Below are 12,839 nucleotides of genomic sequence, written 5' to 3'. Positions count from 1 at the left end.
GTCAACGTCCATCTTTTGGTTATAAAAAATTACATCGTTAAGACATTTAACGTGCCAAAAAAGTAATGGGCTATTAATGTCGATTCTACAAAATTAATCAGATAACAGCAATTCTTTACAGTTTATTTTGTTTTTATGAATTTCGCTCAAAGCTACACGAGGGCTATTTGCGCTACCTGTCCTTAATTTAGCAGTGTAAGACAAGAGGGAAGGCAGCTAGTCATCACCACCCACCGCCAACTCATGGACTACTCTTTTACCAACGAATAGTGGGATTGACCGTCACATTATAACAATTCCATGACTGAAAGGGCGAGCGTATTTGGTGTGACGGGGATTCGAACCCGCGACCCTCAGGTTACGAATCGAACGTCTTAACCCACCTGGCCATGCCGGGCCAATTCTTTATGAGAAAAAAATTTCAATATAAGAAAAAATTAAATAATCTTTGTAATGTAGGGCATTTTCTGAGAGTTATTTGGCCCCGCATAGCCAGGTAGTTAAGGTACTCGACTCGTTATTTGAGGGTTGCAGGTTCGAATCCGATCACACTAACTATGCTCGCTTATTCAATCTTACTATTCATTAGTAAAAGAGTAGGCCAAGAGTTGGTGGTGGGTGGTGATGACTGTCTTCCCTTTAGTCTTACACCGCTAAATTAGGGACGACTAGTGCAGATAGCCCTCGTGTAGCTTTGCGCGAAATTTAAAAACAAACAAAAATAAACGATGATTAAACAATTAAACAAGTACGTCCAGCCGTAAAAATGGATAACTAACAAACCTTTGAAAAAACAGCAACTCTGTTGGAAGGTTTCCAATTTTTATAACGGACTCCCTGTTTTCTTATAGTCTTTATAAAACCTTTCAATGAGCTACGATGCCAAATTTTCAATATTTTTAGAATTAAAGGCAACAGTTTTCAATATATTTATTTATTAATTTCTTTTTTTCTATCTCCAAAAGCGCGAATTCCAATAAAGTAAAGAGGTAATGGAAGCCTAACTAATGTTATTTGCTACGTTTGCTGCACAATAGTAGTTTCGTTGAATTCACGAGTTTCCTAAGAGAACAAATACACTAGTCCTCACTTAGAGATAGAATGCAATAATAAGGTTTTGTAAATAATTTCATTTTTATTAGGAGTTTATTCGTGTACCTAACATATTCACGTACACAACCCCAGGATAATACATGCATAAAGAGTAATCCCATTATGAATCGCAGTATCAAACATTCAGTTTATTTCATTAAAAACATCACTATATTAAGCTCGTTAAAATAATGAAAGTTGCATTGCTATCAGCAAGTTTTTTTTTATTTTTTACGGCAATGAAAATGCATGGAGAGTACAGGCACGTGTATTAGGTTTAGTATTTGTTTTTTCCAGAGCAACGCCGCATTAAGTTTCATTTATTTGTTTTTTTGAATTTCGCGCAAAACTACACGAGGGTTATCTGCGCTGGCCGTCTCTAATTTAGCTGTGTAAAACTAGAAGGAAGGTAGATAGTCATCACCACCCACCGCCGACTCTTGGCCTACTCTTTTACCAACGAATAGTGGGATTGATCGCAATTTTATAACGTCCCCACGGCTGAAAGGGAGAGCAAGTTTGGTGTGACGGGGATTCGAACGTGCGACCCTCGGATTATGAGTCAAGCCCCCTAACCACCTGGCCATGCCGGGCCGTCACTAGTTTTCAAGGTTAATTTTCTGAAATTGGATTCGCTGATTGCTTTCGTATTTCAAAGCTTATTTCCGAAATATATAATTTTCTTATTTTACTCTTGATTGCTTATTTCAACTTGTCATCTCTGGAAATTTAATTCAGGTGATGTAAAGGTCTCAGCTAAGTGAGCCGAAAATTTGCTATGGAATAAAACAGCTGTTACATGGCCGGGTGGTTGGGGCACTCAACTCGTAATCCTCACATCGCTGAACTAAATATAAGAAAATTTGAGTTTTCACTTGTACTTCATTTATTCTGAGGCCCGGCATGGCCAGGTGGGTTAAGGCGTTCGACTCGTAATCAGAAGGTCGCTGGTTCAAATCCCCGTCACACCAACCATGCTTGCCCTTTCAGTCGTGGAGGCGTAATAATGTTACGGTCAATCTCACTATTCATTGGTAATAGAGTTGGTGAAGGGTGGTGATGATTAGCTGTCTTCCCTCTGGTCTTTCTCTGCTAAATTAAGGACAGCTGGCGCAGATAGCTCTCGTGTAGCTTTGCTCGAAATTCAAAAACACTACAATACAAATATATATGGATTAAATCAATTGTCATACGCTTTGGTGTACGTTAGTGTGCGTTCCTCGTTATACATTTGAGGTTATAAGAAAAATTTGAAGGTTCTATTCTATTCAAACATGTGATATTTACAGAAAACAATGGTTAATTGTAATACTGTGTCACACATACATCAAATGATTAACCTGTTGACTGCCAAGTATTTCAGCTGCTACAATACAACTCTAATGTTTCTTCATTTTGTAACTTTTTTCTGACCCCATTTTGGATCGAAAGTAAGACAATTTGTAAGTAGGTCAAATGCATGTATGGTGCTGACATTTAGCATTGAAGTTAGGTATTATTGAGAACGGATTAACTCGTCCGTGGCACTGTGTTACCGATCGGCTTGGACGAGTTATCTCGTCTACGGCACCGTATTGGTCGGCTTAGAACAAACGACCGATTCTGTTTCCGTGTGTGTGTGAGATTTCATTATACACTAACATTGTTGTGATATATTAGACAGTGATTTCAGTTTTGAATAGACTAGCATCAGTGATAGGTTTATTTTTAATAAAAGACAGGACGAAGATTTGTTTACGTAAACATTTTCATTACAATTTATTACACTGACAATCAGTACCATAACAATTACACACAGAATGTACAGTCTATCTAAATTTATCTTGGGGAACACCATGTTCACATCTCCTTGTACAAAAATTAATTTCCCGTGTATTATGTCACAAAGTATGTTTGTTAACACCAAAAATACACGAATCACACCCCAGGTTTTAACGACTGTCGGTAGAAGTTTAACAAATATATTATTTTGTTCTGTTCAGTAATCTAGACAAGAAATATTTTCTGACAAATTTGTGTCATTTTTCTGGTGGTTCATTTTGCTAAAATTAAAAAAAATAAATAAATGAATGACTTCAAAATCTCACGAAACATTAGCTCGTGAAGACGATCTCTAAGTCTGCCAGAGATGATCACGTGCTAACACACTAACTGTAAGCGGAGGATGACGACTACACTGATATTTTTTGTTTTGTTTGTTTTGAAATTTCGCACAAAGCTACTCCAAGGCTATCTGTGCTAGCCGTCCCTAATTTAGCATTGTAAGACTAGAGGGAAGGCAGCTAGTCATCACCACCCACCGCCAACTCTTGGGCTACTCTTTTACCAACGAATAGTGGGATTGACCGTCACATTATACACCCCCACGGCTGGGAGGGCGAGTATGTTTAGCGCGACGCGGGTGCGAACCCGCGACCCTTGGATTACGAGTCGCACGCCTTACGCGCTCGGCCATGCCCGGCCTCTGCTATTTCTTTACGTCTCTAAATGATTCAGGTTGTTAGACTATCCACAGAGTGTTATCTAGTAAGAACAACAAGACACATATTTAAAGGTTCTATTTTTCCCTAATGTTATTTTATTGTACGCTTTTCTTTACATTATAACTTATGAACCCATACGATGAAATCATTTTAAAGATGGGTCGAGAAACGATTTTCAAAACTAGTTACAATTCTAGTTTACTTTTGTTTAAATCAGTGGCTCCCAACCAGGGGTAGGGGTGCTCACACCCCTTGGGGGTGCGAGATAACATTTCAGTCTTCTTTTTGTTTTGGCCCGGCATGGCCAAACGCGTAAGGCGCGCGACTCGTAATCGAGGGTCGCGGGTTCGCGTCCGCGTCGCGAAAAACATGCTCGCCCTCCCAGCCGTGGGGGCGTTATAATGTGACGGTCAATCCCACTTTTCGTTGGTAAAAGAGTAGCCCAAGAGTTGGCGGTGGGTGGTGATGACTAGCTGCCTTCCCTCTAGTCTTACACTGCTAAATTAGTGACGGCTAGCACAGATAGCCCTTGAGTAGCTTTGTTTGTATTAAGGGTACTGTCCTACATATTCAAAAATTGTGCCACGCTTCGAAAAAAACTGGTAAGAGATAAACAGGAACAAAAGGGTCATTAACTTTAAATTGGTTTATGAACATTTCAAATTCAAAGAAATTTCATTTCATGCATGGATGAAACTTTTAGTTTGTTGTAATATTTTTTTCTTTTCCAAATTTTCGTTTTTATTTATATATCATTAAAAAGTAATTATAAAAATTTGTTTTCGCCGCCTTCACCTTTATTCTTAAATAAATAATTACTGTGAGGGTTGCGAGAACATATTAAATTTTTTTAGAGGTGCGGGGCATGAAAAAAGGTTGGAAACCACTGGTTTAAATAATTTAATTATTCTTCTGTGTGATATATTAGATTTTTTCTTGAAAGGAGAGAAAATAATTTTTGTATGTCTGTATATATTTAATAAAAATAAGCGCATTTTCTATTATTTGGAGCCCAATTATTTAAACGACGACAAAACATTCTCAGTTAGTCCTAGTTATAATGTTTATCAGACATTCATTTATTTTTTAATTTTTCTCATGAATTTTGAAAACCTGGGATGTAAAAAAAAAGCCAACATTTAACTTACATATTTTTTATCTTACGTTTCCAGCTAATTTAGCAAACTAAAAAAAAAATTTTTTTTTTCATTTTGAAAGCATGTCATCGATCAGTAAGTATCACTTACTGTTTTTGTAGTTTATTGTGTAGGTTTAAAGGGTTTTTTTTTGTTTGGTTAAAATTTTACAAAAATCATGACTTGAAACTAAGCACAGCATGAGAGTGGATTGCTAAAAATCAGCACATTTTTGTTGAAGTTTAAAAGTGAAGAGAAAACACTGTTCATATACACAACACTGTTCATGTAACACATGTTAGTGTTAAAACTATAGGAAATCCGTATCATTAATTTCCTCAGACACCATAAACATTCTTGAGTGATTTTTTAGTCTTTTTTTTTTTTCACAGGTCAGTGCGTATGCAACGGCATTTCACGAGGCAGTTCTTCTTTACGCCCTAGCGTTGAATGAAACTCTAGAAGAAGGTAACGAAATCACGAATGGCAGAGTTATCACCCAGAAAATGTGGAATCGCACATTTGAAGGTAGATAATTCAACGGAAATAATTTAGTTGATTTGATATAAGGATGGAAAAGGAATCTAGACCAATATAAAAAATACGCACGTTAAATAATCAGAAGCTCGACTAATTTTAAACGTGTGTAAACTAATTTTACCTTATCTTTTTTTACGATGACCATTCAGACTGCTGTCATTGATTATGCATGCTGTGCCTTTACTTGGCCTGAAAGAAAAACAACACCAATCAGTTACACTTTTATCGAATGCCTTGAGGTTTTATCTCATAGAACACAGAAATCATTCGGTGAATTAGGAGTCTAACAGTGGAATCTCGACAAACAAACTTCCAGTTAAATAATTTAGAAGCACAAACAATCTTCTATGTGTTCCACATTTTATTCGTTTGTGTCAAGTTCCGCTTTTGTTATTAAGTTTGTTTAAACAATAATTATAGGAGATCACATTTTTACTCTGCGCGTTTGTTTGTAATTAAACACAATGCTACACAATGGACCTACAACGGGTATCGAAACCCGGATTCTAGCGTTGTGTTTCCGAAGACACACCGATGTGCCACTGGTGGTGTTGCTCTGTGTGCGTTAATCGGTAAGATTTCTCAGAAATGGCTGAATGGATTTGAACGAAAGCTGTGATACATTTGGACTATGACTCAACTTAGAGGTTATTAGTTTGTGAAAAGTCAAGGTCAAAATTCAAGGTCACAGGAAGTCCAAGAAATTCCATAAAAACACCCTATTTCTTAACATGAGGACGGATTTTTCAAAGCACAACTCAGTCAAAAATGATCCGATTATGGTGAAACTTGGTGGATTTGTGTAGAATATTATTTCTCATTATCTGGCTAAAAATGATCCGTGTATGTTGATAATGGCGAACATACCAAAACATTTTTTTTTTTTAAATATGAGCCAAATATGATCATCGCTGAATGGCGGACATATGCTCTCTTCCGCGAGCTTCTACTGCGCTCTTCCGTGTACTCCGACAGTTCGAAATGAAAATAAACGAAAGAGTATGTTTGGTCAAGCACAATCTCTTAAGAGAATATCTGGCGGTGCCTGGCTGTACGGCATCACTGGATGCCGTACCGAAAAGAGCTGATAGTCGTATCTGTACTTTAAATGAAACCACACTTTCTGTGGTACGTCATCTTCGGTGCGTATGCTATTCTCACTTGAAAGCCTATTTTCTTAAAATTAAAGAAAAAAAAACACGCGATATTCTATGTCAACCTTCTTGTATAAGTAAGTAAACTTATCAAGTTATTTGTTTTTCTGCAATCAGGTGATAGCTACAGAATATACTTTCTGTGTTTGGACTACCGCTGGTATCGAAACCTGAGCTTTAACTCTGTTAACTCTAAGCCATCGGATGTGGGGAGAAATATTAACATCGTTGTTTGTTACTACGAATATCGAATTCCTAGTTTTAGCGATATAAGCTCTTAAACATACTATTGAGCCACCAAGAGGCAAATGTGTTAAATTGTTCGGGGTTTATTGAGCTAACGACCGGTTTCAGTACCCGTGGTAGGCACCGTTAAGATAGCCCTTTCTGTAGCTTTGCGCTTAACGACAAATAAACATTTGTACGCCTCAAATATTTGAGGTATTGTAACTAAAAGTCGTTAAAAACGTAATCTCAAATGAGATCAAACTCATACAAAATGTTTATCCATTAAAAATAAGGTTAACCCTCCCACAGTTACTACCTTCCTTTTGTCAAGCATTTCGTGAGATCTCAGATTTTTTTAAGTACTTTACAGTTTGTTAATATCTTTCTTTAGTAATCTGGTTTGTTTGTTTTTTATCAATAGCACCGAATGACGGACTTAGGATGCAACGGTACAAAATAATGTATTATGTTTGTTTTTTAATTTCGCGCGAAGCTACACGAGGGCTATCCGCGTTAACCGTCCCTAATTTAGCAGTATAAGATTAAAGGGAAAGTAGCTAGTCATCACCATACGCCGCCAATTATTTGGCTAGTCTTCTACCAATGAATAGTCGGATTGACCGTCACATTGTAAGTTCCAAACAGGTGAAAGGACAAGAGTGTTTCATGTGACTGGGGTTCGAGCCAACGACCCTTAGATTGCGATAGAAATGCCTTAACCACCTGGCAATACCGGGACAAGAACCTTTATTAATGCTTGACAGAGAATGAGTGAGGCTTTTAACGAACACGCTATGAATAACAACACAAAATAAATTATTATGTGGAATAATGGATAAAACTAAAAATATCACTTCACACGAAGATGGTGCACGTTTAAAACTACTTATTAAAGTAACTGATTTCACCGAGAGATGACGCTGTCGATTAACTGCAGTGAAACACAAAGCTGCACAATGGTTTGGTTTGAATTTCGCGTAAAGCTACACGAGTGCTATCTGCTAGCCATTCCCTAATTTAGCAGTGTATGACTAGCTGCCTTCCCTCTAGTCACTGCTAAATTAGGGACCGCTAGCGCAGATAGTCCTTGTGTAGCTTTGCGCGAAATTAAAACCGAACCAAACCGTACTAACTTAATCGTTAGCTTATAATAATAAGTGTTGGTAATCATAATATCGTAATTTATGAACGATTCATTCCTTGATATCCAACTTACGACACTATCCATTTTTATAGCTGTATTTAATTTACGAGAAATTTCTAAATTCCGTGGCTGCTTTTAAGAGGTCTATAAACCAAAAGAGGTCTTTACCAAAATATTAAATCATAACTTTGCAAATATAGCCTTCAACAATATGTTTTACGTGATCTAGTACGGGTTATTAAAACATATATTTACCCTTTAACGTAAATATACATATATTGGATGTTAATACGTGAAGCAGCTCCCTCTATTTTCTGAAACAATTCAGTGTTTCATGTCTACAAGTGGCTGACCTTCCTTATGAACATGTATTTTGGGCCCGGCATGGCCAAGCGTGTTAAGGCGTGCGACTCGTAATCCGAGGGTCGCAGGTTCGAATCCTCAACACACCAAAATATGCTCGTTCTTTCAGCCGTGGGGACGTTATAATGTTACGATCAATCCCATCATTTCGTTGGTAAAAGAGTAGCCCAAGAGTTGGCGGTGGGTGGCGATGACTAGCTGCCTTCCTTCTAGTCTTATACTGCTATATTAGAGACGGCTAGCACAGATAGCCTTCGAGTAGCTTTGTGCGAAATTCAAAACAAACAAACAAACAAACAAACAAAACATGTATTTCCCTTATACTGATCATTTCTACGAGGATCTACGCAAATATTTAATTATTTTCAAGGAAAAAGATTTGGTTTGAATTACGCGCAGAGCTATTTGAGTGTTATTTGTACCTAATGTGGCAGTGACAGACAAGAAGGACAGCAGCTAGTTAGTATCACTCACCGCCAAATCTTGGACTATTCCTTTTAGTGTGATGTTGCACTTTTACCAACGAATGATGGAACTGGTCGTCACTATTTAACACCTTCAGGGCTGATAACAGTAAGCATGTTCGGTGACGGGGATTCAAACTCGCACATTGCGAATCGAGCGCCACAGCCAGCAGGTCAATGAGAAATAATCCTATATGCTAGAATATCCATTTCTGCATTTAACAAGATTTTACTGTAGAAAAATATACAATATGTACTAGGATATTGAGTGGCAAGAATAGTTTAAAATTCTATTAATTTTAGTACACAAATGAAAACAAATCCTAAGTTGACTTCCGTAAGCACAATAACTGTGTTACGACCTATTGCTTGTTCTTATTATATATAAATACTTTTCAGGCATTACTGGAAATGTGAGAATTGATGAAAATGGAGACAGAAATGTCGATTTCTCACTTTTGGACATGGACCCAGAAACAGGAGACTTTTGGGTAAGTAATTTGTCTTACGTGTTAATCTTATGAGCACTTTATATTAATAACACATTATACAAGTTCGTGATGACGAGAAAACGAACTTGTAGATAAAACTACATATTTAAAAACGAGTGGTATGAGTAGAGAAAGCACTATGTAGAGGAGCGAACAACGTTTCGACCTTCTTCTGTCATCGTCAGTTTGTGAACCTGAAGGTCGAAATGTTGTTCGCTCCTCTACATGGTGCTTTCTCTACTCATACCAGTCGTTTTTAAATATATAACATTATACAAGTGTTTTGGACTCGCGAAAATGTTTTCAAGTATCTTCAACGCGATCAACCAGAAGAATCTTATTATGAAAACCGAAGGTTGTATAATATACACAACTGTTTTGGACCCGTGAAAATGTTTTTGAGTATCGTCAATACAATCTACGAGAATTATCTTATTATGAAAACCGAGAGTATATAACACACACAAGTGATTTGGACTCACGAAAAGGTTTCTCGCGTCTGGTCAACACGATCTACCAGAATTATTTTATTATGAAAACAGGAAATAGATTAGTTTAGAAATAGTTTTAGGTGAGTAATTTGGACGTAATCTAACCTAAAACGACAGAAAGAGTCGTATTATTACAAATAATGTGATTGTATGTTTTTTCTTTCAGGCTTAACAACGATACTCTTTGTCAAGTAGGAAGTTATTATTTCTTAACAATTACTTTCATTAGAATTATAAAATGTATAAAACATATTTTAGACTGAATTTTGAAATTCTGGACAACAGTTTACAACGTAACGAAGAGTCTTTATTATACACATTCGACGCCCTAACATAAGCTATTGATAATTGTGATTAAACATATTTTATGGCTGCTTTGATTCTTTCGGTTAGGGCGCTAGACTCGTAATCTGAGGGTCACGGGTTCAAATCCTCGTCACACTAAACATGTTCGCTCTTTCAGCCGTAGGAGCGTTATAATGTGAAGTCAATCTCACTATTGACATGGGGGCGTTATAATGTGACAGTCAACCCCACTATTCGTTGGTAAAAGAGTAGCCCAAGAGTTGGCGGTGGGTGATGATGACTAGTTGCCTTTCCTCTAGTTTTACACTGCTAAATTAGGGTCGGCTAACACAAAACAAACAAACAAATGGTTCGTAGTCCGCTTCAGCCGGGCGTGTAGGACTGAGAATCGCAGAATTTTGCTCATGTTTGTAGCCATAAGTGACTTGCAAGGGAGACCTTTAATGTCCACTATCCTTTTTGAGTAGCCCAAGAACTGGCGATGTTTGGTTTTGACTAACCTTCTTTCCTGTGGTCCTCCAGCTCAAGATTAAAGATCGCTAATGCAGATGTCCCCAGTTTAGCTTAGCACGAAAATTGAAAGCAAAGAAGCTCATGCTGTCAGCTCCTCCAAGACTCTTGGTTGGCTTGAGGACTTCACCACTACCTTTGGAACAGTACATAAACCATTATGTAGTTTTGCTATTATTCGTCTATTTGTCAATTTAATTATAAAATGTGTTAAGTTCTCACAATTTTCTGTAAAATACTGACATTATTTAAAGTAAAGTCCTGGATTTTAATGACTAGTCCAAAATTAGGGACGTTTGCAGATCATCTTAGTAGCTTTGACCCCCTGTGGCACAGCGGCACGTATGCAGACTTACATTGCTAAAAACCGGGTTTTGATATTGGTGAGCAGAGCACAGATAGCCTATTGTGTAGCTTTGTGCTAAATTCTAAACAAACGTCTCAGTAGCTTTGCCATAAATATAAAAGGCAAATCAAATACTTTTGACTTAGATTCGTTGTAGACATAAAAAAGCCTGTTTTGATGATTTAGGCTATCAAAATTTATATTAGTTTTGTAATGTAAAACATATTAGTAGAAATTATACAGTAAAATTCAACTTATAACAGGCTTCGAGTTTAATCAGCTCTCTTTACCAGAGCTAAACAGGAAGAGGGTTTGTTTTGTTTTTAAGTTCGCGCAAAGCTACTCGAGGGCTATCTGCGCTAGCCGTCCCTAATTTAGCAGTGTAAGACTAGAGGGAGGGCAGCTAGTAATCACCACCCACCGCCAACTCTTGGGCTACTCTTTTACCAACGAATAGTGGGATTGACTGTCACATTATAACGCCCCCATGGCTGAAAGGGCGGGCATGTTTGGTGCCACCGGGATTCGAACCCGCAACCCTCGGATTAGGTGTCGAACGCCTTAACCCACCTGACTATGCCGGGCCATCAGGAAGAGGGAATTAGTTGTTCTGTTACTAACTGCTGTAACTTATTAGAAGAAACCGAATTTGCGAATTAAAACGGTTAGTTTGTTTCAGATAATAGAGATAACAGTCCCTAATTTTGAACTATAGACTAGAGGAAAGGGAGCTGGTTAACAGCTAAACAAACGTGTCACACCAACGAGGGCAAAGTATAGAGTGCAGTTTGTTTAGGGAAAAAGGAAGCGAACCAGAGACGGAAGAGATTCACAAACCGACATATGAAGCAGTAGAATACATCTCTCCCGATACGAAAGATTTTAACTTTTAATCCAATATTAAGATAAATTTTAATAAGTTTTAATTAATTTACTAGTTGCAGCCTAATATTTTTCAAAGTACCACAATCATTTTTAACGTCCGTTCTTTTTTTTTCGGTCCGTCATGGCCAAGCGTGTTAAGGGGTGCGACTCGTAAGTTGAGGGTCGCGGGTTCGCATCCCCGTCGCGCCAAACATGCTCGCCTTTTTAGACGTGGGGGCGTTTTATGTGACGGTCAATTTCACTATTCGAGTCCCCGCTAGTACAGCGGTATGTCTTCGAATTTACAACGCTAAAATCAGGGGTTCGATTCCCCTCGGTGGGCTGAGCAGATAACCCCCTGTGGATTTGCTATAAAGAAAACACACACCCGTTTTTTTTTGTTATTATAATAACATTTGTTTTATTTGTATACCGTTCTTTTATTTCGTCATACGTGGAATATTTTGAAGAATCATTTGAAAGTTTTGTCCATATTTCAATGAAAAATCTAGTTTCGTTATTCTATCCGTAAAGTAGAAACAAACAAACAAAACTAGAATAACTGTTTCAATAGATTTCTGCCATCAGGTACTTTATAGAGAAAAAAATTGTTTAATATCATGAAAATGAAATAGTGCAAAGACACAGGCGGATTTAAATCATTTCAAAATGATTTGCTCAGGTTTGTCTTTAAGCACTTTATAATTAATTATATTGTTTTCCATATCCGTCTCTTAGAAGACATAATCAAAGAGCAAAGTTTGGATAAAAAACGTTTATTGAACCATACTAAAACACCAATGGCGATGCCATATGGAAAATGTCCCCAAAATCTTTTATTTAATATACCATGATTTAGTGGTAGAACTCTCGAATTCTAATTACGTTCATTTGTTACCTACACTACAGTAAGATTAAACGAATCATCACACAGGTTGTAGCCAACTATTATGGTGTAACAAAGAAATTTATAAGAATTCCTGGAAGAAAGATTCACTGGGCAGGCGGTCGGAAGGACCCGCCGCCTGACATCCCTCCGTGCGGCTTCGACGGAACAAAGTGTTCTAATGGTAAAAATGTTTGTTTATCTATATTTAAAATAGGTGTGTTTTACTGTTCCAGATACACCACCAAAATATAAATTGTGTTGTGGTTTTTATCATTACTTCTCACATTTTTTGTAACATAAAAATAAATGTTTACCGTGTAAAGATAGTGAAGACGTAA

General features: G+C 37.4%; 1 protein-coding gene across 1 annotated transcript in view; it reads left to right on the top strand.

Moving 5' to 3' along the window:
* The window catches only part of LOC143224824 (atrial natriuretic peptide receptor 1-like), a 167,780-nt gene that overhangs the window by 87,292 nt on the left and 67,649 nt on the right, over positions 1-12,839 (top strand). The window contains exons 4-6 of the mRNA XM_076453166.1: positions 5,104-5,239; positions 9,004-9,095; positions 12,547-12,682. Coding sequence (XP_076309281.1) covers positions 5,104-5,239; positions 9,004-9,095; positions 12,547-12,682 — 364 coding nt within the window. The remainder of the gene's footprint in view (positions 1-5,103; positions 5,240-9,003; positions 9,096-12,546; positions 12,683-12,839) is intronic.

Source organism: Tachypleus tridentatus, chromosome 9 (assembly GCF_004210375.1).
Source record: "Tachypleus tridentatus isolate NWPU-2018 chromosome 9, ASM421037v1, whole genome shotgun sequence".
In the NCBI taxonomy this organism is placed as follows: Eukaryota; Metazoa; Arthropoda; class Merostomata; order Xiphosura; family Limulidae; genus Tachypleus; species Tachypleus tridentatus.
The sequence above is the reverse complement of the archived record's forward strand: the minus strand, read 5'-3'. Positions and strand labels throughout refer to the sequence as shown.